The following is a 24,722-nucleotide window of genomic DNA, read 5'->3' as shown; positions in this document are numbered from 1 at the left end:
TTGATAACTCTATTTTAATTAAAGTTTTGCCCGTTTTCAACTTTTTATTAATTTTGTAAAAAGGTACTAGAATAGTCAAGCATTGCTGTCCTCCAGAACCTCTTGTTTTAGTAAATTGTCAGTTTACTGGGAAAGAAGTGACATCATTTATTAATTGCACAACATTTGTTGCAAGTCAAGTCAGTTATAGTATAATCAATGTCTCATCAAATGTATGTATCAGATTGTTAAGGATGTACCTCTTCTATATTTGAGAAGAAAGATATCTTTATGGTCTGCAGAGCTGCAGAGTTATTCCCCCGTTACTCTAAGCTTATATTTATGGTCTGCATAGTTATCTCTCATTATAACATTTTCGTGCATATCTAAAAATAGTATTGTACAGCTAATGTTTGACAAAACTCCATCGTTTAAAAGGTTACTGCACTTACTCAGTTGTTGGCACCCAGGTCCGATTTGGTGTTATGTTTTTGGCTAGAGTATATGGAGAGGTCTGCACCTCCACTTAATTTATATTATTACTTACCTTTTCTTCAAAAAAAAAAAAATTATCATCACCAAATACAGCACATGGCCAAAGGGTCATAACTCTCACTCCAGTATTTTTTACTTAGATCTGTTTAAAGTTTTTGGTGTATTTTTTCTAAATCTCTGTTATCAATAAATACAATCATCCACATCATATGACAAAAGGATCATAACTCTTTTAGTTTCCAATTAGGTCCAATTTTTTCGAATACTCTAGCCTACTGGTCCCAGTGACCTGCACTGTGTTCTCTGTATGTCATCTGGATGAGGTTAACAACTGATGTGTTTTACGAAATTTATTTGTGGTTTAGAAGATATGGAGCAGACACAAATTTGAACTATTTGATCTTTGACCTCTCAAGTGTGGTCTTGACCTTGGACCTAGTGACCTGGGTTTTGCACTTTACATGTTGTCTTGACGAGGTTAACAATCGATACTGATTTTATGGATGAAGATATAGTGCGGACAAAAATTTGAGCTATCTGATCTTTGACCTCTGTGTAACCTTGACCTTGAACTGAGTGACAAGTTTTATAAAATCTTCCCAGCCGGTTAAGAAGGTATGGTGCAGACACGAGTATGTCAGACCAACAGATGAACACGGGCCCCAATATACTTTGTATCTGAGTGAATATTAACAAATATCCTTTCAACTTTGAAAGTCAAAGTGTTCTATAATTATGGATCGGAAACAATTTTCAGTCACAGTAACAATGACCTTGACTTTTGACCAAAAATAATATAGATTAATCCTTCCAATTAATCTTGTTTATACTGGCTAAATTCCAATTTAATTGTTTGTACGTAAGTTTGTCTACATATATGGCCCATTTTCTGTCCAGTTTGCCAGGAACCTACGTATTGTAAGAATTACTTACAATCTCTTTCAGTATGTGCACGAGTTGTAAGATCCTGTACTAAAAAGAAAAGTCACGTGTTTGCCGTGCTTCCGATTTGCCATTCAGTACGAGGCCGTTTTAAGAACAACCCGCCCACCGCACCCCTTTTTTAGCATAATTTAAATACTATTTCGTTTGTTTTATGATACTATAGATTTTCAATCAATAATTATAATGGAAAAATATTAAAATGTAGTTACACGTTATATGCTATACTTGCCTATTTTGCAACATTCTTGTTACTTTTTTGCTGTCGAGTTTTTTCCTTCTTTCAGAATGCTTTACTTTTTTATGGCATCAGATGTTAAGGCACACGAGTCAAGAAACGTTATAACCAGACAAATATGCACAAAATGGTATTTATGAAGTTCAACAACATAGTAACGTTCATAAGCCAACGTTTATATCATTCAGTCTTATTCAGAAGGATCACAGGATATGATGGAAAGTCAATACGTATCTGTGACACTGTGCTGGATGTGTATCCTGTACTAGTTCAAAGAATCTGTTTATATGGACCGTTAACATTCATCAGTGTTAACTTTTACTTATGTTTAAACGTGCTTATTCGAAAAACTTGACTCTTTAAGACATTGTTGCCTAATTTATGATTATGATTACTTATACCATTTGTAAATCAGATGTACATGGTGACATTTATAAATGATGTGAAGTGCGTGCGTTAAGGAGATACATATATTCCTGTTTGTCATTTTGAAAATGCTTAGCTTGTTAACTTAAGCCGGTACCATAACTTACAACTTTAAACTCTAAATAGTTTCTTTTACTTTCTTCTCTTTTATTGATCTTCTCTCTTCTAATCTTTCTTTTGTCATACTGGCGGAAAATTCTTACGTCTGGGTGCGACTTGAGCATGCCATACTGAGTTGTTAACTGTCAATTACTAGGTACTGGGTTCGTATATGGTACATGGAAGTACCTGGTTATTGTATGGTACCAAAGGGATACCTGGTTTGTATATGGTACATGGAAGTACCATATAGTACATGGAAGTACCTGGTTCTTATATGGTTCCAAAGGTGGTGCCTGGTTCTACCTGGCTAACCGTACCGAGGAGTACGGGGGATGACATGCGGCATAGTGTTTGTACAATATTTTTAGCGCAACGAGGTTCGAATTATCTAAGGCATGCCCGGGTCGCTCCCTTTGTGAGGATTTTCAACTTCAATCGTCATTTAACGTTTGACGTCTTAAGCCACTATGACCGTCTTTCAATCCACACTTACCCTAAACGAAAAATATAGTTATGTTTATAATCGGAAGTGTTTTTATTTTCTTTTAAGCATGAAAGCTTAGGTTATATGATGGTACGTCAACCCAGGAATTTAATCCTAGAATAATTATGGTCATCTACTGACCACAGGCAATTATTAAAACAAACTTTGAAAGCTAAAGCTTTCATGTTATTGACCAGTACCAATTGGCACGAGCAAGACACTCTTTTTAATTTTTGATAGTAAAGTGTGCTATAAAAAAAGACGTTTCTGTGCAGAATTAACATAAGTAAAACAAAAAGATTTCAATAGCCAAAAAACATTTATTTATCACAGTTCAGTCGTATACAAAAAATACTGTCATATTTATACAGTACATTGTACCTTAGATACATAAATAACACAACGTAGAAAGCTAAAATATTTTATGAAGAATATACTTTAAAGTTAATTTCTGAATGACCCAACATATGAGCCGTGCCACGGGATAACCAACATAGTGGGTTTGCGACCAGCATGGATCCAGACCAGCCTGCGCATCCGTGCAGTCTGGTCAGGGTCCATGCTGTTCGCTAACAGTTTCTCTAATTGCAGTAGGCTTTAAAAGCGAACAGCATGGAGCCTGACCAGACTGCGCGGATGCGCAGGCTGGTCTGGCTCCATGCTGGTCGCAAACCCACTATGTTGGTTTTCTCATGGCACGGCTCAATTATACTGGGTGACTTTATTAAATGTAATAATCTTCTGGACGGATATATTAAACAGTTATAATATATTAGTAAAATACTATCATATTTAAATACTATAATTGTATCAGTTTATAAACAGTGTGTATGTATAGGACAGTATCACAAAAGTCAACAAAATATGTATTAATAACAATAAAGTATAAATAATGATGTGAAATATTAAAACAATTTGGACGGTATTTCAAAGAGCAAATATTAGAAAATTGCATAAATAAAACATAGTTTAAAGCAAAACAAGCTTTCATATTCAGACCTTGATTTACTGAATATGAGTTTTAATTTTGTCTACAGAAAATTACGTATTTTAATATAATAACCTACAGAATACATCAATTTTCCATTTTAGTAGACCTAGTAAAAATCCGAGCTCTTTCGTAACCACAGTAAGAAAAGATATATTTATAATACTGGTATAGAACACTGTTTTGCGATGTGAACATGAAGAAATAATAATCATCTGTGTAAATTTGCATATTTATTTGAATAAAATCCTGGTAATAACTTGTGGAATGTAATGTCATATATCACAGTTACAATTCGAATTCAGCATAAGTACATTAAAAAGGAGGGACTTTCTCAAACTTATAAATCTTTGTAGTAATAGTCATATATCATAGTAAACTTGAACTCAGTGTATGTCTCAAAATAATTATTTAAAAGGAGGGACTTTCTCAAACTATTTGAAGAAAGATATTTCTTCTCTCCTATTCTGTGAAGCTACCTGATACTGACCACAAAATAACAGGAGTACATTCTTTTATGTGCTTTAGCACTACTTTTAAAATAGGCACACTCTTTTTGTTGATCAAGATCAGTCAACTGCTCTAAAAACTACAGCCAAGGTGATATAAATGTCTCAAATGGTGAATTTTGTAAACGAAAAACATAGAAAAACAACTCTGAAATCAGGTCATTCAATAGACTGATGTTTGTACTTTTATCAAAAATGTTTTCAAAACTTCAACACTAGAAAAGTTTTCACTTAAATTTTTCACAAATTTACTTCACCTTTACAAAGTTATCATTTCACATTATATTTAGTCATCCAACTGGCATAACATAGCACAACCACGTTTGATCCAGTGCTGAACTGGTTTGTCTGTGGGTAATAACATTGCCACTACGAAATTGGTCGAGTGACCGGTGGTAGACAATACGCCCTTCCTTTCGCTCGTCTTGTATACTGGACAGCGGTAACGTTTATCTGACTCGTCAATTTGATCTTTCTTATTGGGCTTTAGCCAGATAACAGGCACTGCATCATTAAGAATCTTAGGTAACTGCTCTCCCAAACATTTCCTGAAAATATAAATTGTTAAAACCTTTATATCATATAACCATGAAGGAAATATCACTTAAAGAAGCAAAATATTTATGTAAGATCAACACTTGCTATAGAGACATATTCTTATAAAATAAATTTGTTTTCCCCAATAGATTTGATAATTCAATAACAGTCAATAACTCTGGATTTAAATTTGGCAATACTTTTCCACATTTTCCTAAAAAATAGCAAAGATGGGACAGACTCCAATTCCCACAAGTCAATTCAGGAAAAAATAACCCAATAATAGCTGTGGTCTCAATGTTGACATTTGTAGGAAATTCAAGGTGCAGTCCCTGGAAATAAATCTTGTGATACACAAGTAAGTATAAACTATGTGTCCCCTGTGGATAAGGGAGCTCCAAAAACCAAATCCATATATTCTCTCCCTAATGCTGTGGGCAAGCAAATTCAAATCCATTTGTCCCCATTCTCAATTTTGAGGTAGCACAAAAACTTACTTTTGTTTATCCCATCTAGCACCATCCAAAAACAGTCCATGCACATATGCGCCATCATCTGGGGCCTCGGTAAACATTTCCAAACCTAGTGACTGCAGATCAAAATCAAATGCAAGTGTATCAATGGGTATAGTGTACTTTCTTGCATAGTTCTGCATTACACCTGTCAAGAAAGCCTGGGTGAAGAAGAATCCAGAGATCCAGAAGGTTGGGGGCTTCCCTTTGTCATACCATGTCTGAAAGAAAGCATTTTTTTCTGGTAAATGAACTGACTCTTTACAAATTTACTAATAAAATTCTATTTGGATAACACAACGTAAGCTTATTTCAACTTGTTTTCTCAGAGATGATTGTGAAAACGTTTGAGTCAAGACAATTACAGAATGATGGTGAAAGCTGGTCCTTGACCAGTTTGCACACAACAATTTCCTTAAAAGTGTTGTGTCTTCCACTTTTCCTTCTTATTGTATGGTTTAATTAGTTTCTTTAAAATCAGACATTGGCCTTATCAAACAGACATAAGAAATACATTGTCCCCCATAATACTATCACACTTTAAATTTCTAATGTCTTTTTCCATTGCAGAAATTTGTAGGCCTAAGACATTATTATTTTACCTGTAGAAATTTCAATCTCTCTAACAAGTCATTTATGTAGCTTCCGAGTGGCTTCAGTGAAGGGTAGGACCGTTTAGCCCACATTGCTGGCAGCTTGCCAATAAGAAGACTACCAGCTAGCTGTTCCAATTCTGCTGACATTACCACAAGACCTTTGATAGCCTTCTGTATATTGATCAAACTGGATCGCACAATTGACGTTAATCTATGAAAAATATACATTTCAATAAAATAATAAAACACAGATAAAGTTTCATTCTGGAATGGCAAACTAAAGTTCTTACTTTTTCCAAAATAACCTAATTTAAATCTTTATCTTCTTTGGCAGAAAAAGATATGCTTGATTTGAAAACATTAACAGAATTAGTTTAAAAAATCACAGCCCACAAAATATTCCGAGATTTCAAGAAAGGAAATTCTTCCGCAGGGTTCTAGGAAATGCTTAATTCTGCTTATTTGTATGCATACTTTTTGGAAAAGGATGCTTAAATATTCCAACTGCGATTCCCTGGGACGCGTAAAATTTTTTCGAATACGAAGCTTACCGATTAAACAAAAGAACTACCTTGTCAGAAGCTATTTCGCCTGTCAATCAAAGGCGGAGTTTGCAGTGGCTGCTTTGCGTTCTCGACCAATCAGAAAGATCATTGTTTTCCAATAACCGCATGGTCGATTAAGGTAGTATTGTTTACGTAATAGATTAATCAACACGCGACAAACATGCCTTTGATTTATGTGCTAAGTGTGTTGACCAATTTATTTTCATAACATGCGGCTTACTTGTGTTTTTTGCATTCACCGCAAATTTAGATATTTGGATTAAATGATGACTAAAGTAGTGGTGTTTGCAGGACAGTAATTGGACTTAATTTGGGATATTATTCGCAGCCGCATCGTTCCTGAATTAATAAATTAATGTGACAATAATTGACAAGTTCTGTTTCCACAATGGATGCGATACAAAATATATTTCAAACACCGACATATCGTTCAGTCATTTAAAGTATGAAATTTGGGGAATAAAAATTATTCAAATCAATGCAAAATTGATAAAAACTACGAAATCCTAGACTTGATAATGAGTGGTTTTTTTTTCACTTGAATAAAAATAGACTTTGTCTTGAAATGTTATTCCTTCATCTTTTACCATAGTCCAAATAATAGGACGTTTTGGGACAGCGTGATAACTTTTGACTGTCGCTGTCCCATTAGAGGGATAACAACCATAAAACAACAGATCATAAAATAAGTCATCCCGATAAGCCAAATAAGTAAGGCTACTTTTACCATGAACACAGTTACATAAATGGAATTTTATTAGGCAAAAGTTTATAATTTGTTGTTACTTGGGAGCAATAAACATGATATACTGAAATTCAAAAGTGAAAATAAAAGTAAGGCATTTTTAGATTTACAGCAGTCTGAAAAAAGTCTCTGTTAAGAAATTCAAGATGAGCATCCACCCAAGGTCTCGTCCACCCAAGATCTTTAGATTATAAAACTTCTGTGAGACCAGTCTGAAATGTGCAGCTACTGATTCATCACTTTGGAATCTGGCTTTAATCCATCATATATGCATCACATATAAGACCATACTCAGATGCAAGTTTTATAAACTACGGCCTTAGCAAAAGGAAGTGCTTCAGAAGGCTATAACTTTATCTAGCAACCAGCAAAAATATAGGACTCTAATTTTTCATACTGGGACTCTTTTACTTTTACCAGGAAGGGAGTCCAGGACTACTACTTTGAAAATCCTAGTGAGAACCCATTCAAAGTTGTTACAAAATTAGCATGCTTTACAGAACATTAGAATAGAGTTCTGAAAAATCATTTAATGACAGCTGATTGTTTTGAATAATACCTGGTGCAACCTGATAATGATGGGTTAAAGAACATATATCATAGTTCCTAGACTTCCCCACTCAAAAAGCTCAAGGACACCAAACTCAAACCAATAACAGCTGATTGGTTGATTCTCAGCCCATTTTTGAAATTGACCAATGGCAAGGTAGCATTAATGAAACTCAGATTTATAATATCAGTACCAGATTCAAACTGTATTCCACTTGATTCTACAGACACAAATTTAAGAACAGTATTCTGGAATTTAGAACAATGGTCCAGACTACCAAAGGAGTATACAGGTAATGGAACACAAACCTATTGAATCGTTCCATTTCTTGTACCAGCACAGTGTTCATACTCTCATTGTAATCCACAGGATATTTCTTAATGGCTTCCTCAATGTCATAGTTTGGTGGCAGCTGAAACAAATTATCAAAATATCTATCAAAAAATGTCATGTGGTTTCAACAACTTGTATTTAGTTGTAATTATGAAGAAAAAAGAATTACATTAAAAAAAGATGGTTCAGTAAAATTCATTTATCAATCACAAAGTTTTGAGTACCTACTTTAATAAGAAAGAATAAATCCAAGGTTAAAAGTTTTCATATAATGGCAATGGTCTAGCTGCTTGTAAGAAAATTGTTTTACCAATTAACAAAGAAAACCTGACTATTGCCTACTGGACTGTGTTTTGGCATTGCTCTTGCATGCACTATGTACTGTCTGACAATTGCAGTAAAATATGTATAACTTGATATTGCCATTGCAACCATATTTTTAGAGGCTGCAACAAATCAAAGCCTACACATAATATATTTTTCCAAATCCATGGATCTAACAACTTTCATGGTAAACATATGAAAGTATCTTGTACTTTTAAAGATATCGATGTATCCACTTTTTGTGTCCAGTATATTGACTGACTAACAGATGCCGATATGAGTTGTTAAGGTTATTTCTACAAGCAACTAAAGTACCTTTGACAAAATGTCACCAGATATGGCATTGAGCTGGGCATCTGTGTCTCCACCTCCTCCTCCACCTGAGCGACCCTGAGTAAGCAATACTGAGTCAAACAGAAGCTTGGTTTCCTGCAGTTCTTTTGATATATCTGTGTTTTCGTGCATACCAAATATTTCTGGTAGCTGATTCTGTGGAAGAGCCTGCAAGCATAAAAATGGTAAGTATATATCTGTTTTCAATGTTTATAAAACAAGACTCTGAGGGTTTGTCTTGCTGTTTTTTAAGTCATGTCAAGAGTTTAAGTAATTCTGGTAACTTTCCAGCTTTCAATGGTGGATGAAGGCCCCAGGTGATCCTGATGTAAGCTTCCTGAATATGTCCTCTTGACAATGGAGGTGTTCTTATAACTTTTTTAAATTCATATTCCGGTATATCTTTGATAAATGTAAGATGGGGGTGTTACACTTTTGACACAATTTCACAGTCAAAAAAAGGAATAACTTCTCAAAATAGAATTAACTTAACTTTATGTGTATAATTACAAAATAATCCCAGATTTTTGTTGTTTCAATCCCATTCTTGCATATATTAATGATGAAAATTGCATTTTCAGGACATTTTCAAGTGCAAAATGGCAAAATGATTTAATCAAAACAAAAGTCAGACTTCACAGATCTGTTATGTGAACTTGGTTTATGATCCTTACAACATGTCTTTAAGTTCCAATGCAATATAAACATTGATTTCAGAGATATGAAAAAACAACAACTTTGTAATAGTTTCCAAGTAAAAAAGAAGTTTTCGTTAGAATAAAAGACAGTTATGAAACTTGATGTGTAAACTTATATTATAATCTCAAAGGTTTGTTTGAAGTTTCAATCAAATAAAAGAATAGGTTTCTGAAATATTGAAACAAATGTTCATTTTGGGAAAATTTCCAAGCGAAGAAATGTCATATGATTTCAATAATACTAGTAAGAGGGAAGAATTCCTCATTCAACTTTAATCACACTGATTTAAGGTGAAAATAGTACATACTTTGATAAATTCAAGATAGTCTTCATATTTTCCCTTGGATGGACAGTAGTAGATTCCACTTGGAGAAAACTTGTACTTGGGGTCTGTACAGATATGTGGGGTGTAGAAATCATTCAGCATAGTCCTGAGACAACGGCGATCCCAGTCGTCAGTGACTCTACCTCCGTAGTTACACTCTCCAGTCATATATACAATAGCATCAAATGGTACATCTTCATATTCATTGATGAACATCTGAATAATATCAAGGTATTGTTTAAAATCATACATACTGACCATTATAAAATTAGCTAATTTGTCAAACCAAGAATTCTGAGTGGATCTGACCTGATAAAATATTTTGAAAATACGAAACAACCTGAAATGAAAAACAGCTATCAAATTGCAAGCAACCTTCCCCTTACAGTAATTATTGACCATTCTTACAAAAATGCATTTTAAGTTATTTCCCAAAACTATTTAGCATAAAATACAAATATTCAAAGTACATAGAATTTGTCCATAATACATTTTAAGTTTTACAATTTCAACTCACCTGCAACTGTCTGCACGAGATACGTAAATCTGACTCGTTAAAGCCATAAGCGATGTTCCAGCCGAGAGGTCCAAACTTCCTACGTTCTTGTACCAGAGCATGGAAGAAGCAAAGACCAAACAATAGCTTCTCAAAGTTCTGAAATAAAATTACAGTAAATTCAGTGATTTTTTCGCCAAATGTTTAAATATGACTATTTCACATGGAAAAAAATTACAGAATGCCTTCTTGTGAAACTTTAAGCAAATTTCATATCTAAATTAGAACAGAAGATATAAGTTGGCTTATATGGTGATTTGAACAGAAGAAAGGCAAGCATACTCAAAATATTTTACAAATACCCAAGAATTAAAGTCCTAATAACATGTCAATTACGTGGGGAAAAAAATCTCAACACCTCCAAAAGGCAAATCTTTAATAATCAAACTACTCTAGCATTAAAACCAAAGGTAGTTGCAGGATCAACTTACAGATTCCTTGCCCGGACATCCAGCGAAGAATTCAGGGTCAGATATTGGGTCATTTAAGTAAGACTGTAGCAGGTTCTGACGTAAGCCTGTTGGAGGCTCATTTGTCATCTTAACTCCATTCTGTAGCACTGTGACGGGGAACTGAAATATATAGTCATGAAAATATCATTGATTTGCTCACAAATTTTCTTTACAATACCAGCTTTGATTCTTTTAAAAGTTTATTTTGTTAACGTCATATTTAGTATAAGCTTACTAAGATATTACTCATACCTTTCCATTAACAAGAATGCACGTTAACCCTTACCCTGCTAAATTTCTATAATGAATTTGTCCATCTTTCAATTTGGACAGTACCATTAACTGTTAAAAGCGGTGCTTACCAAAAAGGTACTGACTGAATGGCGAACAGTCTAGATCACGATCAGACTGCATGTACTGGTCTACACTGATCTACACTGACTGCAAAGCTGAATCAATTGCGTCCAGCATGATATAATAAGGGTTAACATTTAGTATTACCGTACTAACAAATAAACAATACCCACTAAATGGTATTGCATGTAAATCTTGCTTTGATATACGTGTACCTTGTCTGACGGATAGCTGGTGAGCCAGAGGCGGAACTCTGGATGACAGTTGTCTGTGCTGAAATCCTCACAAACTTTCTCAAGTGGTGTCATCCACGATACAGCCAGATGACAATTCTGCAGCATAACCCAAGTGCCATCTTGACGTGCCTTCTCAATCATCCGTGAAGCTATTGGACCCTGAATTTAATCAATCAAATGTTTTTTTCTTGCACTCCATACTAGACAATGTCAAATTATCCATGTCGCAGAAGCTTTTAAACTAGTATGTATAATTTTTAATTAATCTCAAATGCGCTTCAAGAAATTCTTCTGCAATTTTTTTTGTTAGAAATTCTATGTTCAAAACTTATTACTAAAATAAAAGATTCTTGTAGGTTTTTTGCACTTTTTCTAGCTCTTTGCCCGCCATTTCTTTTTTTCTTAATTTTCATTCTGCATGTGTATAGTAAGCACAATGAACACAACACCTATACTTATGTATGTGATAAGTTAATTTTAAAAAGGGTAAATACTTGAACTTACCTGTCCCTGTCCTAGTGAGATGGAGTTGAATTTATCTCCACTAAAGCCTTTATCTTCTGCAAACTTGAGGAGAGCCATAGTTGGATCTGCTCCTGGGGACAGTACAAAGATTAAGGGAGCAGAGCAGTTAGAATCACCGTAAGATTTTGCCAAGTCAAATGGTGGTGGTTCAATAAACTTCTTGCCAAGCTTGCTTGTCACAAACAATGTAATGGCGGCATTCACCTACAAATCAAAAGTTCGAAGTAGTTAAGAAAATATTTCAGTATCTGAAAAATTCTGAATTGAAAATAACTTTTCAATGTGAATGACAGACCTGACCAGTATCATTCTTTTGTTCATTACTAGACTAAAATTGAGCCAACTTGTAACATTTTACCAGTATTTTTGGCATTTTTTGCTACTGTTCCATTTCATAACTTTTATAATTATTATTTTAGTAGGTTAAGTAAAAATTCAGCTGGTTTTCAAACTTATTCAGTATTTGTGTTTTTATTTTCCTTTTTTAAACAATGTCATCCTGACATGTTTGTAACTCTGAGGTAATGATTTTATAATAGGTTTGAGCTTCCAAGCAAACTATTAAACAGACATACAGAATAAACAGTTAGGCTAGATCTTTATATTTTCCATGTCAATGGAGTAAAGAGATTGTTTTAACAAAGACTCAAGCTGTGTGTAAATATAAATTTTATTCCCCACATTTTCATATATCAAAAGGCAGTCTTTTAGCATCTGATATTATGAATGCAAAAAATAAAGATAATGTTCTTAATATAGTATCACAACAACAAACCTTGTCAGGTCGAATCACACGTAGCACTATCATTTTCTGGAAATCATTTAGTTCTGTGTCAAAAGGTGCTGGTAGGGGTTCGTTGTGTGGTTCCTTGGAGTTGTAATAGTCTGCCCACTTGTTCAGATTCTTAACAAAATGCTCCCTGAAACAGTCATCATTTAGACATATCATATCTTAAATGGCAAAATGTTAGTAATTTCCGGTGCTTTGGAGTCCATGATTGGATAGACTTTAATTTTGTTTTCTAAGGTTAAGCTTCTGATTTTCATCTTTAAAAATAAATGACCTAATGTCTATGCAATGCTGGGTACAATCTATATTTAACTTAACAATTCATTTATAAAACACTAAAACAAATTCTGAAGAAAACTAGAAGATGCTTTTGTAGAAAAGCGCATGTCTCCCTCACTGCATAGTCGTATAGGCAAGAAGACAATAGGGGACAGGAGCTAAAGTCAAAGAGACACTGATGGTTGGCTACAATAGGGATCATCTACTTGGCATGTCCAACCACCCCACTAAGTTTCAACATTTGGGACCTAGAAGTTCTCAAGTTATGAACTGGAAACGGTTTTCCATGTTCAGGCCCCTGTGGCCTTGACCTTTGATCAAGTGACCCCAAAATCTGTAGGGGTCATCTACTCTGCATGTCCAATCATCCTAATACGTTTCAACATTCTAGGTCAAGTGGTTCTCAAGTTATTGATTGGAAAGAGTTTTCTATGTTCCGCCCCCTGTGACCTTGACCTTTGATGGAGTGACCCCAAGAACATTAGGGGTCATCTGCTCTGTAAGTCCTTTAACCCTATGAAGTTTGAAGGGTCTAGGTTAAATGGTTCTGAAGTTATTGACCGGAAATGGATTTCAATGTTCTGTCTGCTGTGACCTTGACCTTTAATAGAGTGACCCCAAAATCAATAGGGGTCATCTACTCTGCATGTCTAATCACCCTATAAAGTTTCAACATTCTGGGTCAAGTGTTTCTCAAGTTATTGATCAGAAATAGTTTTCAATGTTCAGGCCCCTGTGACCTTGACCTTTGATGGAGTGACCCCCAAAAACAATCTTAGCCCTGCCAACCTTTGAGTCTGAAGGTTCTAGGACAAAGGGTTCTCAAGTTCTTGACTGGAAATGAATTTCCATGTTCTGTCCACTGTGACCTTGACCTTTAACAGAGTGACCAAAAAATCAATAGGGATCATTTACTCTGTATGTCCAATCATCCCAAGAAGTTTCAACATTCTTGGTCAAGAGGTTCTTAAGTTATTGATTGGAAATGGTTTTCCATGTTTAGGCCCCTGTGACCTTGACCTTGAACAGAGTGACCCCAAAATCAATAGGGGTCATCTACTCTGCATGACCAATCATCCTATGAAATTTCAACATTCTAGGTCAAGTGATTCTCAAGTTCTTGATCTGAAATGGTTTTCCATGTTTAGGCCCCTGTGACCTTGACCTTGAACAGAGTGACCCCAAAATCAATAGAGGGCATCTACTCCATAAGCTGCCATCCTATGAAGTCTGAAGGTTCTAGGTCAAATGGTTCTACAGTTATTGATTTCGAAATAAATTGTGAAGGACAGAGGGACAGGGCAAAAACAATATGTCTCCCCCAGTGCATGGAGACATAATAAAACGTTATACATCCTGTTATGCAAGTATCACCTGACCTTCACACACAGGTAAAGTTAACTGACACTTACCGGTATAATTAATAATGCAGTTAGTGATTAAACATTAATATATTAATTCACTTTTTTGGCAGATTTAAGGTCTGCCATATTCATCATAAATTTTTCAGTAGGTTTATCACCATTGGCTCTGCAAATAACATTAACTTGAGCTTTCTGATAGATTTAACAACTTGCAAATCTTATATCTACCTGAAATTTTTGACAAAGTTAAGATCACTGACTTTGCAAATCTCATATTTACCTGAGCTTTTTCAAGGCTTTAAGGTCACTGGCTCTGCAAATCTCATCCCAGCTTTTGTCAGTGAGCCAGGTTGGTGCTGGATTGGCCAACTTATTCTCAAGACCGATACCACCAGTCAGGAAGAACATAAATTCCTCACGATCCAACTCATGCTTTGACCTATACATCAAAACAAAACATAAACCTTTAATCAAAGAACTGAGAGTACTGAGAGTACAGTTACCTAAAAGCTCCAAGTAAAGTTATGCAATAGCAATAAGAAAATGTTTCTAAAACGTAATAAGAATTTTAAGAATAAATGTATTTGTTCATTAAAAATTTCTATAAAAGTAATAATAAACACCAAAGTAACTGATCGAATATTCCATATTTACAATTATTTATAAGATATTTATTACATGTAACTATATAAACTGAATGAACAAGATAGCATACTACTAATATAATATTGTCAAAATATGCTTAGTACAGCTATAATTAAAATATCATTGTTTAATTTAAAGGCAAACTTATTTAATTCACTGAAAAAAATTAGTCAATATTACAATGTATGCTTTAAACTGAAGTACAAATGATTAAATACCATATTTAACAACAGTTAATGAGAAGTATTTATTAATTAGGTATGAAATAACTTGAAAAACAGATATATACATAAATGATATAATTACTCAATGTCTAACTAATGAAGAACTATCACCTATAAAGCTGGTAGGTAACCAGAAATGGCAACAGTATAAAACTTCAAGTCAAATCAAAACATTCTGAAAAGTGATGGGCGTGGATCTGTTCTAGTCATGCAGAAAAAAATGGCATTAAAGTAGTTAATATGCAGTTATAAAACAAATCATGCAACTACTTATAAAACTTATATAATGGAAAATATTTCTAACTGTTTTCTCTCAATTGACTTTTTTCATCACCATAAACACATTCCATACCATTTAAGTGAATTGCTAAAATCAGTAATGATTAGTTTTTAGCCCACATGTTTCTTTTTGCACACAAAGACTTCATTTTTAGGAAAAATAAATGCCATTGGTATACGCATTGAATCTATATGACAAACAACATGCTAAGTTAGGTTAGGTTGTTCCTTGAAGGATGCAGAACTACTTTTTGGCACTGATTTGTTAGGCTGTTTGCATTGTGGAATGACTTTTGAAACTGTGTATAAGATTATGTAAGCACAGAAGCAGACACTTAGCCCTTACCCTGCTAAATTTCTATAATGAACTTGTCCATCTTCCAATTTGGACAGTACCATTAACTGTTAAAAGATGTGCTTACCAAAAAGATACTGACTGAATAGCGAACAGTGCAGACGATGATCAGACTGCATGGATGTGCAGGCTGATCTTGGTCTGCACTGGTCGCAAAGGCAGAATCACTTGCTGCCAGCAGGCTAAGGGTTAAAAAGCATAAAGGACATTATTTTTCTATTTCTATTAAAAATGAATGAAAAACAGGCCAATAGAAAACAGAAAGAAAATTAACCTGGATACTTTTTGTAAATAAAACCTATTAGACCTGAGTTTAGAAACTAATTCTTGTGCCAGGTGTACTCAAATGGAAAACGGTGTGTCCTGCAGAGTATATAATCCATTTAATGTCTTGTATCATGAAGTAAATAGAAAATGTTATTCTGAACATCAACCAGCATTTCATATATGGAATGATTATTACAAGGGTACACAACACTTTTTTTACTACATCTTTAATACATGATTACAATACGTAGTATATGATATGGTCATTATAACAATAAGGGAGAGTGTGCAGAAACAAAGTTCTTCTTTTTCAATGAATTTTTCCTCCAAAGTACATTACACACAGTACTTTTTAGGAGGCATCATGAGAAATCAGGAGAAATTAAGTTACAACTGAAAATTAGGTACTGCTTAATCACTAGCGCATGATATTTTTTACCAAATTAATAAGTATTTATATTGTTCTGAGGAAGGAAATCTTTCTTTGACTTAACTTCCTAAGCAGCTAATGATTTTGCACAAAAAACATCTGATTAAAAAAGGATTAGCATTCTAAGATCACTTTGAAACAATTGCTTTCAGGCATAATTACTGAACTGTCTTAACATGGATATAAAAAAAAAAAACATATGGGCTTCCATGACTGAGTGGTTTCAGGGGCTGACTTTAAACCACCAAATCCTCATTTCGGTGGGTTAAGCCCTGCATGTGTCATCATGTGAGGAAGCTATCTAGCTGGCTTGCAGAAGGACTGTGGACCTACCTAGATGACCACCTGTTGCTGAAATAATGTACTGAGGGGCACAAGAAGTACTCCTTCGCTACTAAAACTGGAAAGTTTCTATGCTAACTAAACTGTTTTGTTGTGAAAACAAACAAACAAACAATACCTCTATATTTGAAACAAAAGTATAAGTTTTACAACAAAAAATTACATAACTACACTGAGATCAGACCCAGTCATTTTGGTGAAGTCAAATCCTTCTACAGTGAAATCGTCACCATCAAAATCCAGGGGTATATATTTAAACCGAAATCGTCTAACAAAAGAACACACACACATTAGGATAAAAATGGGTGGGGTGTATAAGTTTTAATGGAACAAAATCGTTTTATATTTGTATATTATGTTTTATCCATCAAGGTAACTGGACCACATTTATTGTTTATTAAATTGCCAAAGTATAATATACTAAAACTGTCAAAATTATAAACATATAAGTAAAAGAAAGAAAAATATTATTGCTATAATAAGTGTAAATATAATTAAATTAGAATTAAGTCTTTTCTCTTTATTTCAATAACTGAGAAATACACACAAACATGTTGTGCTATTCTTTTACTTCAGTCAAACATTAGTAACTGCAATGCAGCAACTGCCAGCACCTCATTTTCAATAAAATTGGTTGGCTATCTTTAGTAAGATTGAGTCAGTTTATAAACTCTCTTATTAATTTACTACATGAAAATATAAACTAGTACTGATTGTATCTGAATACATAATGTAATTTTAAATTCCGAAAATTCTGAAAAACTATCTGGAAGTCTCTTTTTTAACACATGGTAAAGCATGCCAAAGACTGAAAGGCACATACGCAATGAGAAAGAGGTGCATGTGACCTACCAAGCAAAATGTGAATGATGAAAAATTAATTTCTGAACATCTTTAGCATTACAAAAATAAGATTATCAGTTAAAGACATATTCCAAAGACAGGATGGAAGGATACCAAGCAAAAGCCAAAAAGCATGTTAACTTTCCTACAGAGTATTCATAAACTCATGTAGAAGTGATATAGACACTTATTTGATACAAGAGTTACAGCTTTTTTCCTTGTTATGAGGTATTAACATATAAGCTTGTGATACATGATATAAATAATAAGTAGTCATACACACACCAAATCACGGCAAGTTCTGACAATATGTCTTTGGGTTAGGACGGAAACTTGGAGTTAGATTATCCGCAACTTTGGGTTAGAATTGAAACATTGGGTTAGACTGTCCATCACAAAAGAAACAATATGTGCCAGTGTTAGTAAAAACTGTGAGGTAAAACCCGAGGCAAATTATCACTCCAAACACAACCTAGGCAGCATACTTACAAAAGCATGTTTGTACATAACAAGAACGAGAAAAGAAGTTTGTCTTTTTCGAAGAGGGACCGACACACATTACAATACAGATTGTAAGTAAAATGGTCAGATAGGTAACGTAATCGTCTTTCCAGTATCTTGGACCGGTTGCTGAAATAACGGAACAAATAAAACGTCTAACAATTTTTTAAAACCTTTTTCTTAACTCTCTAATTTGATAACATAACAATACTGTGCAGTGTCTTATACTTACAAGAGTATATTTGCACAGAGAATGAACGAGAATAGAATTTTATCTTTCTCGAACAATGATCTGCACACATTACAATAGAGACTATAAGTAAAATGGTCACACAGATAGCGTAATCGACGATCCAGTATCTTTGAACGATTGCTGAAAAAAACAGGGATAAGATGACAGCAAGGTTTTTATAGGGAACTACTCCTAAAGGGTTATAGTTATATATATTTCTGAGGTCACTACCTACTAATTCTGAGATATGATTATACTGAACACTATTCATGATACCAGAGATATTTTTTGATTTTGATTTCATAAGAATTCAAAGAAATTTTTGCAAGTTCCATGAATCATTTACTTAGACAAGTACACTCAGATTGAGGAAAATGGCAAGAAGAAACTGAGCAAATTAATTTTGGTCCATTTTTTGTCACAAAGAAGATATACAAGAATTTGAAAACTTGATTTTTTCCCTAAACATAGATGCATGGATTTTTTATGTAAATTATGTACACTATAAAAGTTGGTATACTTTATACTGCCATGCATGTAAAAGTATCCCCATATCTGTTGAGCTTTGGACCAAGAAACATTACATAAAACAACATATGAAATAAGCTTTTGTTTTATATGGTATCACTGACTGAATGAAAACTAGCTAATAAATGAAATATATATATAGTTCATGCTAAAGAATCTGAAATATGATAGAAACAAAATTATAGAACAAAAAATAACTAGAACTGTCACAGGAGTGACTCATACCCCCACCATACAGTCTTGTCACAGAAGAATGGCAACCATAAGAAATCTTAAAAATACTTAGTCTTTGGAGTACTTCATCCTGGGCTTCCACATGTAAGTAATACTAGTATAATACTAGTATAGTAATACTAGTAAATATATTAAATCTCTAATATTAGAGATACACTAAAAGTGAATACAAGAAAGTGTCTAACCGACCCATGTTACCACAGAAAAATGTATTTACTTTTTACATAGGACTTATAATAAAAAAGTTAGAAAAATACCTAAAATATTGAAAATCTAAAAATAGGATTTCTAAAAATAGACCAATTCCTGGAATTTAAGGTGAAGAAACTCCATACAAAAGTTAAAAAAGGTTACTTCCCTTAGGCTCTAAGCCAATCAGAATGAGATATAGTGAAAATACATCAAAATTAACCTTAAATTCTAGGTAAAAGGGGACACAATTCAAGAAAAATTAGTGTCAGAGTTATGCACCTTGTGTCACATGATGTGGGTGATGAGGTGGAACATCTATTTTAAGTCTGAATCAAATCCATTCAGTAGTAACTGAGATATAGTGAAAATACATAAAAATTAACCTTAAATTCTAAGTAAAAAGGGGCATAATTCATGAAAAATTGGTATCAGAGTTATGCACCTTGTGTCACATGATGTGGGTGATGAGGTGGAATATCTATTTTAAGTTTGAATCAAATCCATTTTGTAATAACTGAGATATAAAGAAAATACATCAAAATCAACCTTAAATTTAAAGTAAAAGGGGACATAATTCATAAAAAATTTATGTCAGAGTTAAGCACCTTATGTCACATGATGTAGGTGGTGAGGTGGAACAACTATTTTAAGTTTGAATCAAATCCATTTAGTAATAACTGAGATATAGTGAAAATACAACAAAATTAACCTTAAATTCTAAGTAAAAGGTGACATAATTCATGAAAACTTGGTGTCAGAGTTATGCACCTTGTGTCACATGATGTGGGCACATGATGTGGGTGATGAGGTGGAACATCTATTTTAAGTTTGAATCAAATCCATTCAGTAGTAACTGAGATATAGTGAAAATACATCAAAATCAACCTTAAATTCTAAGTAAAAAGGGGCATAATTCATAAAAAAATTGGTGTCAGAGTTATGCACCTTGTGTCACATGATGTGGGTGATGAGGTGGAACATCTATTTTAAGTTTGAATTAAATCCATTTAGTAATAACTGAGATAGAGTGAAAATACAGCAAAATTAACCCTAAATTCTAAGTAAAAGGGGACATAATTCATGAAAACTTGGTGTCAAGAGTTATGCACCTTGTGTCACATGATGTGGGTTATAAGGTGGAACATGTATTTTAAGTTTGAATCAAATCCATTTGGTAATAACTGAGATAATAGATTTTGGGACGCGACGGGACGGGACGGGACGGGACGCGACGGAACGCGACAAAACTGACTCCTATATACCCCCCTCAAACATGTTTGGTGGGGGTATAAAAAAAAAAAGGCTGGCTATATATATATTCTTCCCAAACAGAAAAAATCTGGAATAAATGCAGACATTTCACTCAGCTTAATGGCTGTACTAACTCATTATTGAATTCATAGAATTGTTTTGCTGAATATTTTTTACAATTATATTGTTTCTAAATGTTTAATAACATATTAATGATGAATAAATTTATATTAATAGAAAAGAAAATGAGAAATATCTGCATTTTGTACTATCTATCTGAATACATTGATATATACATTGATCTGCACTATTAGAATACATGATCATTCTAGTGAGTGGGATAATATATTGTCTTCCTTTCCCCCATTACTCACAGTAACAGATTAGTACACAGTAGGAACGCAAACACCACTTTATGTTTGGCGAACAAAGATCGTGTCACATTATCGAACAATAGATAGCTAAAATGATCAGTTAGGTAACGGAGACGACGTTCCAAGATCTTCGACTTATTGCTGTAAAAAATACAATTAAAATTAAAACAATTTTCTCTGAACCACAAGAATGTATAAATACTTCCTTTAAAAAAAAACCTCATTTTTCTTACTCATTCCAAGAAAATTCTAACGATATCCAGCAAAATAAGCACCAGATTAGGCCATGCAAAATTTGTTTGTTTCTAAGACTTTCATATGAAGACAACAGAAAACAAAAATATTTTTATCTGTATGTTGTACAATTAATTTCCATTCAAAAACTAAAAAAAGTGTTTGGATGCTAACAGATAATATCAGTCGGTTTTATAATTTAAGTCGGTTTTAATTAAAAGCTCTTACGAGCTTATGTTATATTGTTTTGTACCATCGACTTTGTAAATAAAATTTACTTGACTTGACTTGACATTACTTTAAGGCTAGATTGTTTTGCAATATTTTTATCACTAAAACACCTGATAACTTATTCTATTATTTTCAATCAAAACATTATGATTTGTACCATTGTGCATTTTCTAAGAAGCATACAATTTTTGTATGGCCTAATAATTACGCATTCTTTGAATTCAAAATTCATTTAAACAGTATATATACACTCGTACTTTTTTCGTAGTTCAACAAACATTTCATTTAATTCTATATAATTCTGAACACAGAGAAGCAATTTGCCCATCAACTTGATGAAGAGATTACCTAACCATCATACAACAGTTAACAATTCTTTGCAGGACAAAATAGTAGACTTGGAATTCAAAATAAATAAGGAAAAATAATTCAGAAATCTACAAATGCTTCTGGACCATAGGAACTTATAACAATATTTTTTTTTAAAAATTTACTTAAATTTCACATTGAAATTACACTAATTTTTGCAATGAAAGCAGCTTGATTTCTTTAAAATGGTTTCTTTTAAATCCGAAGCACACTGCATTTCCACATGAACTTAAACCATTCATGTTTTCTGGCAACATAGATAATAATTAAGTCAAGAGTTACAATGAATTCATAACCAACTTAAACATACAAAGATTCTTTATCACAAACTCATTTTTTAAACTCCAGTTTGATGCAATGAAACTTAAATCAGCAACATTTTGTAAATTTCATATTTGGTGTGTGACATCATTTGTTGTGTCATTTTAACCCTTACCCAGCTAAATTTCTATAATGAACTTGTCAATCTTCCAATTTGGACAGTACCATTATTTGTTAAAAGGGGTGCACACCAACAGGATACTGACTGAATGGTGAACAGTGCAGATTATGATCAGACTGCAAGGATGTGCAGGCTGATCATGATCTCCACTGGTCGCAAAGGCAGAGTCAATCATGACCAGCATAATAAGGGTTAAAGTGTGATGTCCCATTAAAAAGTTCATTTAACTTTTACTAAGACTTTATACAAAATGTACATAATTTGCAGGTATAAATGAGTTTGTAATAGAAATGCTATTAGCTTTTCTTCGAGAAACATGCAATTGTTCTTTTGCAAAGTAATACTTGATACTTCCACAGCAGAAGTTGTGCATATTTCTCAATAAAAATTTGATAACCTGTACGTTACTTTTTCACTCAAATTTGCTCCATATACCCTTAAATAATAAATATATATCAGTAGAACAACAAATTTATTGAAGTAGAACAAGTGTACATACCTGTCGTGTATTGACATAACGTACAAGTTGACGAACCACGTCAGGGAGTACTGATACATAGGATCAATGTTTGGAAGGTCGGCAATAGAGAAGAAGAGTATGGAGGAATGTTTAGCGATGGGACGATATCCCATACGACTTGCTTCAATCTTTTCTTCTGTTTCCTCAGCAATCTGTTAAAGCAAAATCACATAGATTGTCTCTTTGCTAGTGTAAAGACTTTTACACAAAAAGAGTCAGATGTAATCTATCGCTATTAATGAAGCTGGTGAACAGAAAAATGTGTGATTTCCACTGCATTTATTGATTTACCTTTTGAATCAGACCAAACAAACTTAACCAACATAATCAACATCTTCATGTATATATAGTAATTGAGCCGCACCATGAGAAAACCCAAACATGAATTTGCAACCAGCATGGATCCTGACCAGCCTGCGCATCCGCGCAGTCTGGTCAAGATCCATGCTGTTCGCTAACAGTTTCTCTAATTGCAGTAGGCTTTGAAACTGAATAGCATGGATCCTGACCAGACTGTGCGGATGCGCAGGCTGGTCTGGATCCATGCTTGTTGCAAATACACTATGTTGGTTTTCTCATGACGCGGCTCATATATTGTTTACCATTGGCTGACTTTAAAACTTCATAATGTGTACTGTAGCATAAGCTCATGTAAAGTTTTAACTAAAATTTCGACTTCTTTTCACTGAGTTTAGTAAACCATCATACCTTTTGTTTCTTTGAGATTTCATCAGAGAGAATCTTTGAGGAGTCGAGAATCTGAATGGCAGACTCATCCTCTAGAATGTTGCCTTCGGAGGCAGAGAGGGTGTGGAGAATCTTGTCTTCTATCTCCTTCAGCTGTTTCCTGTTCTGAGCACTCTGAATAATCAATGCCTGTCTCTCTTCTTCCAGCTCAGGCCTGTAAGCATTTTTCATTTTTTTTTCAGATATTGTAAACCTGCATACTGTTCATACATATACATATGACAATGTCTAAGTGATTGTTTTTCAATTATATACAATTTTAGCTTTAATGTCCAAATATCTGCTCTAAAATATAACCTCCAGAACTGAAAATAGGAATTTTAATAAGATTGTCATTTTGTTTCGACACAGTACAGCAGTATGTCTCAAATGTCACTTCTTACAACTAAAGGTTCATATAAAATTTTAAAAAAACCCTGATAATCACAAAGGAACATGGAGTAAAATCTCACTAAATCTTATGATAACCAAATAAGATCTCATTCAATCAAAAAAAAATAAAATGTTTAATTCCAATTTTACATACCAGTAATAAGCATCTTGGCTTTTGATATAATAATTGGGGTGACACCAAATGTCATAAGAAATTAAGGCCAGTTACAGTTGTGTTGTTTATTACTCCTTTGCTGAAATTAGCAAAAAATCTAATAGACAAAACAAGAAAAACTGACCTCTCTTTAGCAACAACAATTCCCAGGAGTTGGTCCTCTAGACCTTCTGGTGTGATCATGAAGTTGAGGAGAGACACCTTGGTAGCAACTTCAGGTAAGTAATGTGGGTTTCGCAGTTTTGTGGTAATGTAGAAACGGAAATCTTTGCTGTACTCAATCACATTTTCACCCAGTCTGATCATCTCAACACCACCTGCAAATATTCAAACACCATGTTTCACACATGCCCATTTGATTGATATATAAATCTGAGATATTCCTATTTTTACAATTCTTGTTAGCTAAAGGAAAGATTATGTTGTAACTGGAAGCTTTATTTGAGTTAGCAACATAGTAACACAGTTTGTTAATATAGAACATGTTATAAATGTTATGTTCAAAGGAAAAATGAGATCCATTATTTAATTAAGCTTTTATCTTTAGAAATACAGCAAAAACTGGTAAAAGCAGATTAGTTAGCAGTCAAATGTCATGCAGATTCATGCTTCGCTAATGCACATGCCATTAAGTAATCTTTAAGCCTTTTAAAACTTTATATTGTGAAAGAGAAAAAAAAAACTATTTTTTTTTTT

At 33.6% G+C, this 24,722-nt stretch overlaps 1 protein-coding gene across 3 annotated transcripts in view; it reads right to left on the bottom strand.

Moving 5' to 3' along the window:
• Window positions 1-2,966: 2,966 nt before the first annotated feature.
• The window catches only part of LOC123528657 (dynein axonemal heavy chain 12-like), an 89,078-nt gene continuing 67,322 nt past the window's right edge, over window positions 2,967-24,722 (bottom strand). The window contains exons 48-63 of one of the 3 annotated variants that reach the window (XM_053521946.1): window positions 24,151-24,343; window positions 23,441-23,633; window positions 22,712-22,884; window positions 20,937-21,077; window positions 14,520-14,678; window positions 12,582-12,726; window positions 11,786-12,010; window positions 11,261-11,440; window positions 10,671-10,811; window positions 10,201-10,338; window positions 9,666-9,899; window positions 8,642-8,827; window positions 7,978-8,081; window positions 5,815-6,019; window positions 5,198-5,433; window positions 2,967-4,711 (exon numbers count right to left, since the gene is read on the bottom strand). In XM_053521946.1, coding sequence (XP_053377921.1) covers window positions 4,450-4,711; window positions 5,198-5,433; window positions 5,815-6,019; window positions 7,978-8,081; window positions 8,642-8,827; window positions 9,666-9,899; window positions 10,201-10,338; window positions 10,671-10,811; window positions 11,261-11,440; window positions 11,786-12,010; window positions 12,582-12,726; window positions 14,520-14,678; window positions 20,937-21,077; window positions 22,712-22,884; window positions 23,441-23,633; window positions 24,151-24,343 — 2,915 coding nt within the window. In that variant the 3' untranslated portion in view covers window positions 2,967-4,449. Of the gene's footprint in view, window positions 4,712-5,197; window positions 5,434-5,814; window positions 6,020-7,977; window positions 8,082-8,641; window positions 8,828-9,665; window positions 9,900-10,200; window positions 10,339-10,670; window positions 10,812-11,260; window positions 11,441-11,785; window positions 12,011-12,581; window positions 12,727-14,519; window positions 14,679-18,113; window positions 18,255-18,357; window positions 18,499-20,936; window positions 21,078-22,711; window positions 22,885-23,440; window positions 23,634-24,150; window positions 24,344-24,722 lie in introns of all 3 variants that reach the window. The other 2 variants (XM_053521947.1, XM_053521945.1) reach the window with 2 other exon arrangements.

Source organism: Mercenaria mercenaria, chromosome 13, assembly GCF_021730395.1.
Source record: "Mercenaria mercenaria strain notata chromosome 13, MADL_Memer_1, whole genome shotgun sequence".
NCBI classification, from domain to species: Eukaryota; Metazoa; Mollusca; class Bivalvia; order Venerida; family Veneridae; genus Mercenaria; species Mercenaria mercenaria.
This window is presented reverse-complemented; position numbering and strand designations above follow the sequence as displayed.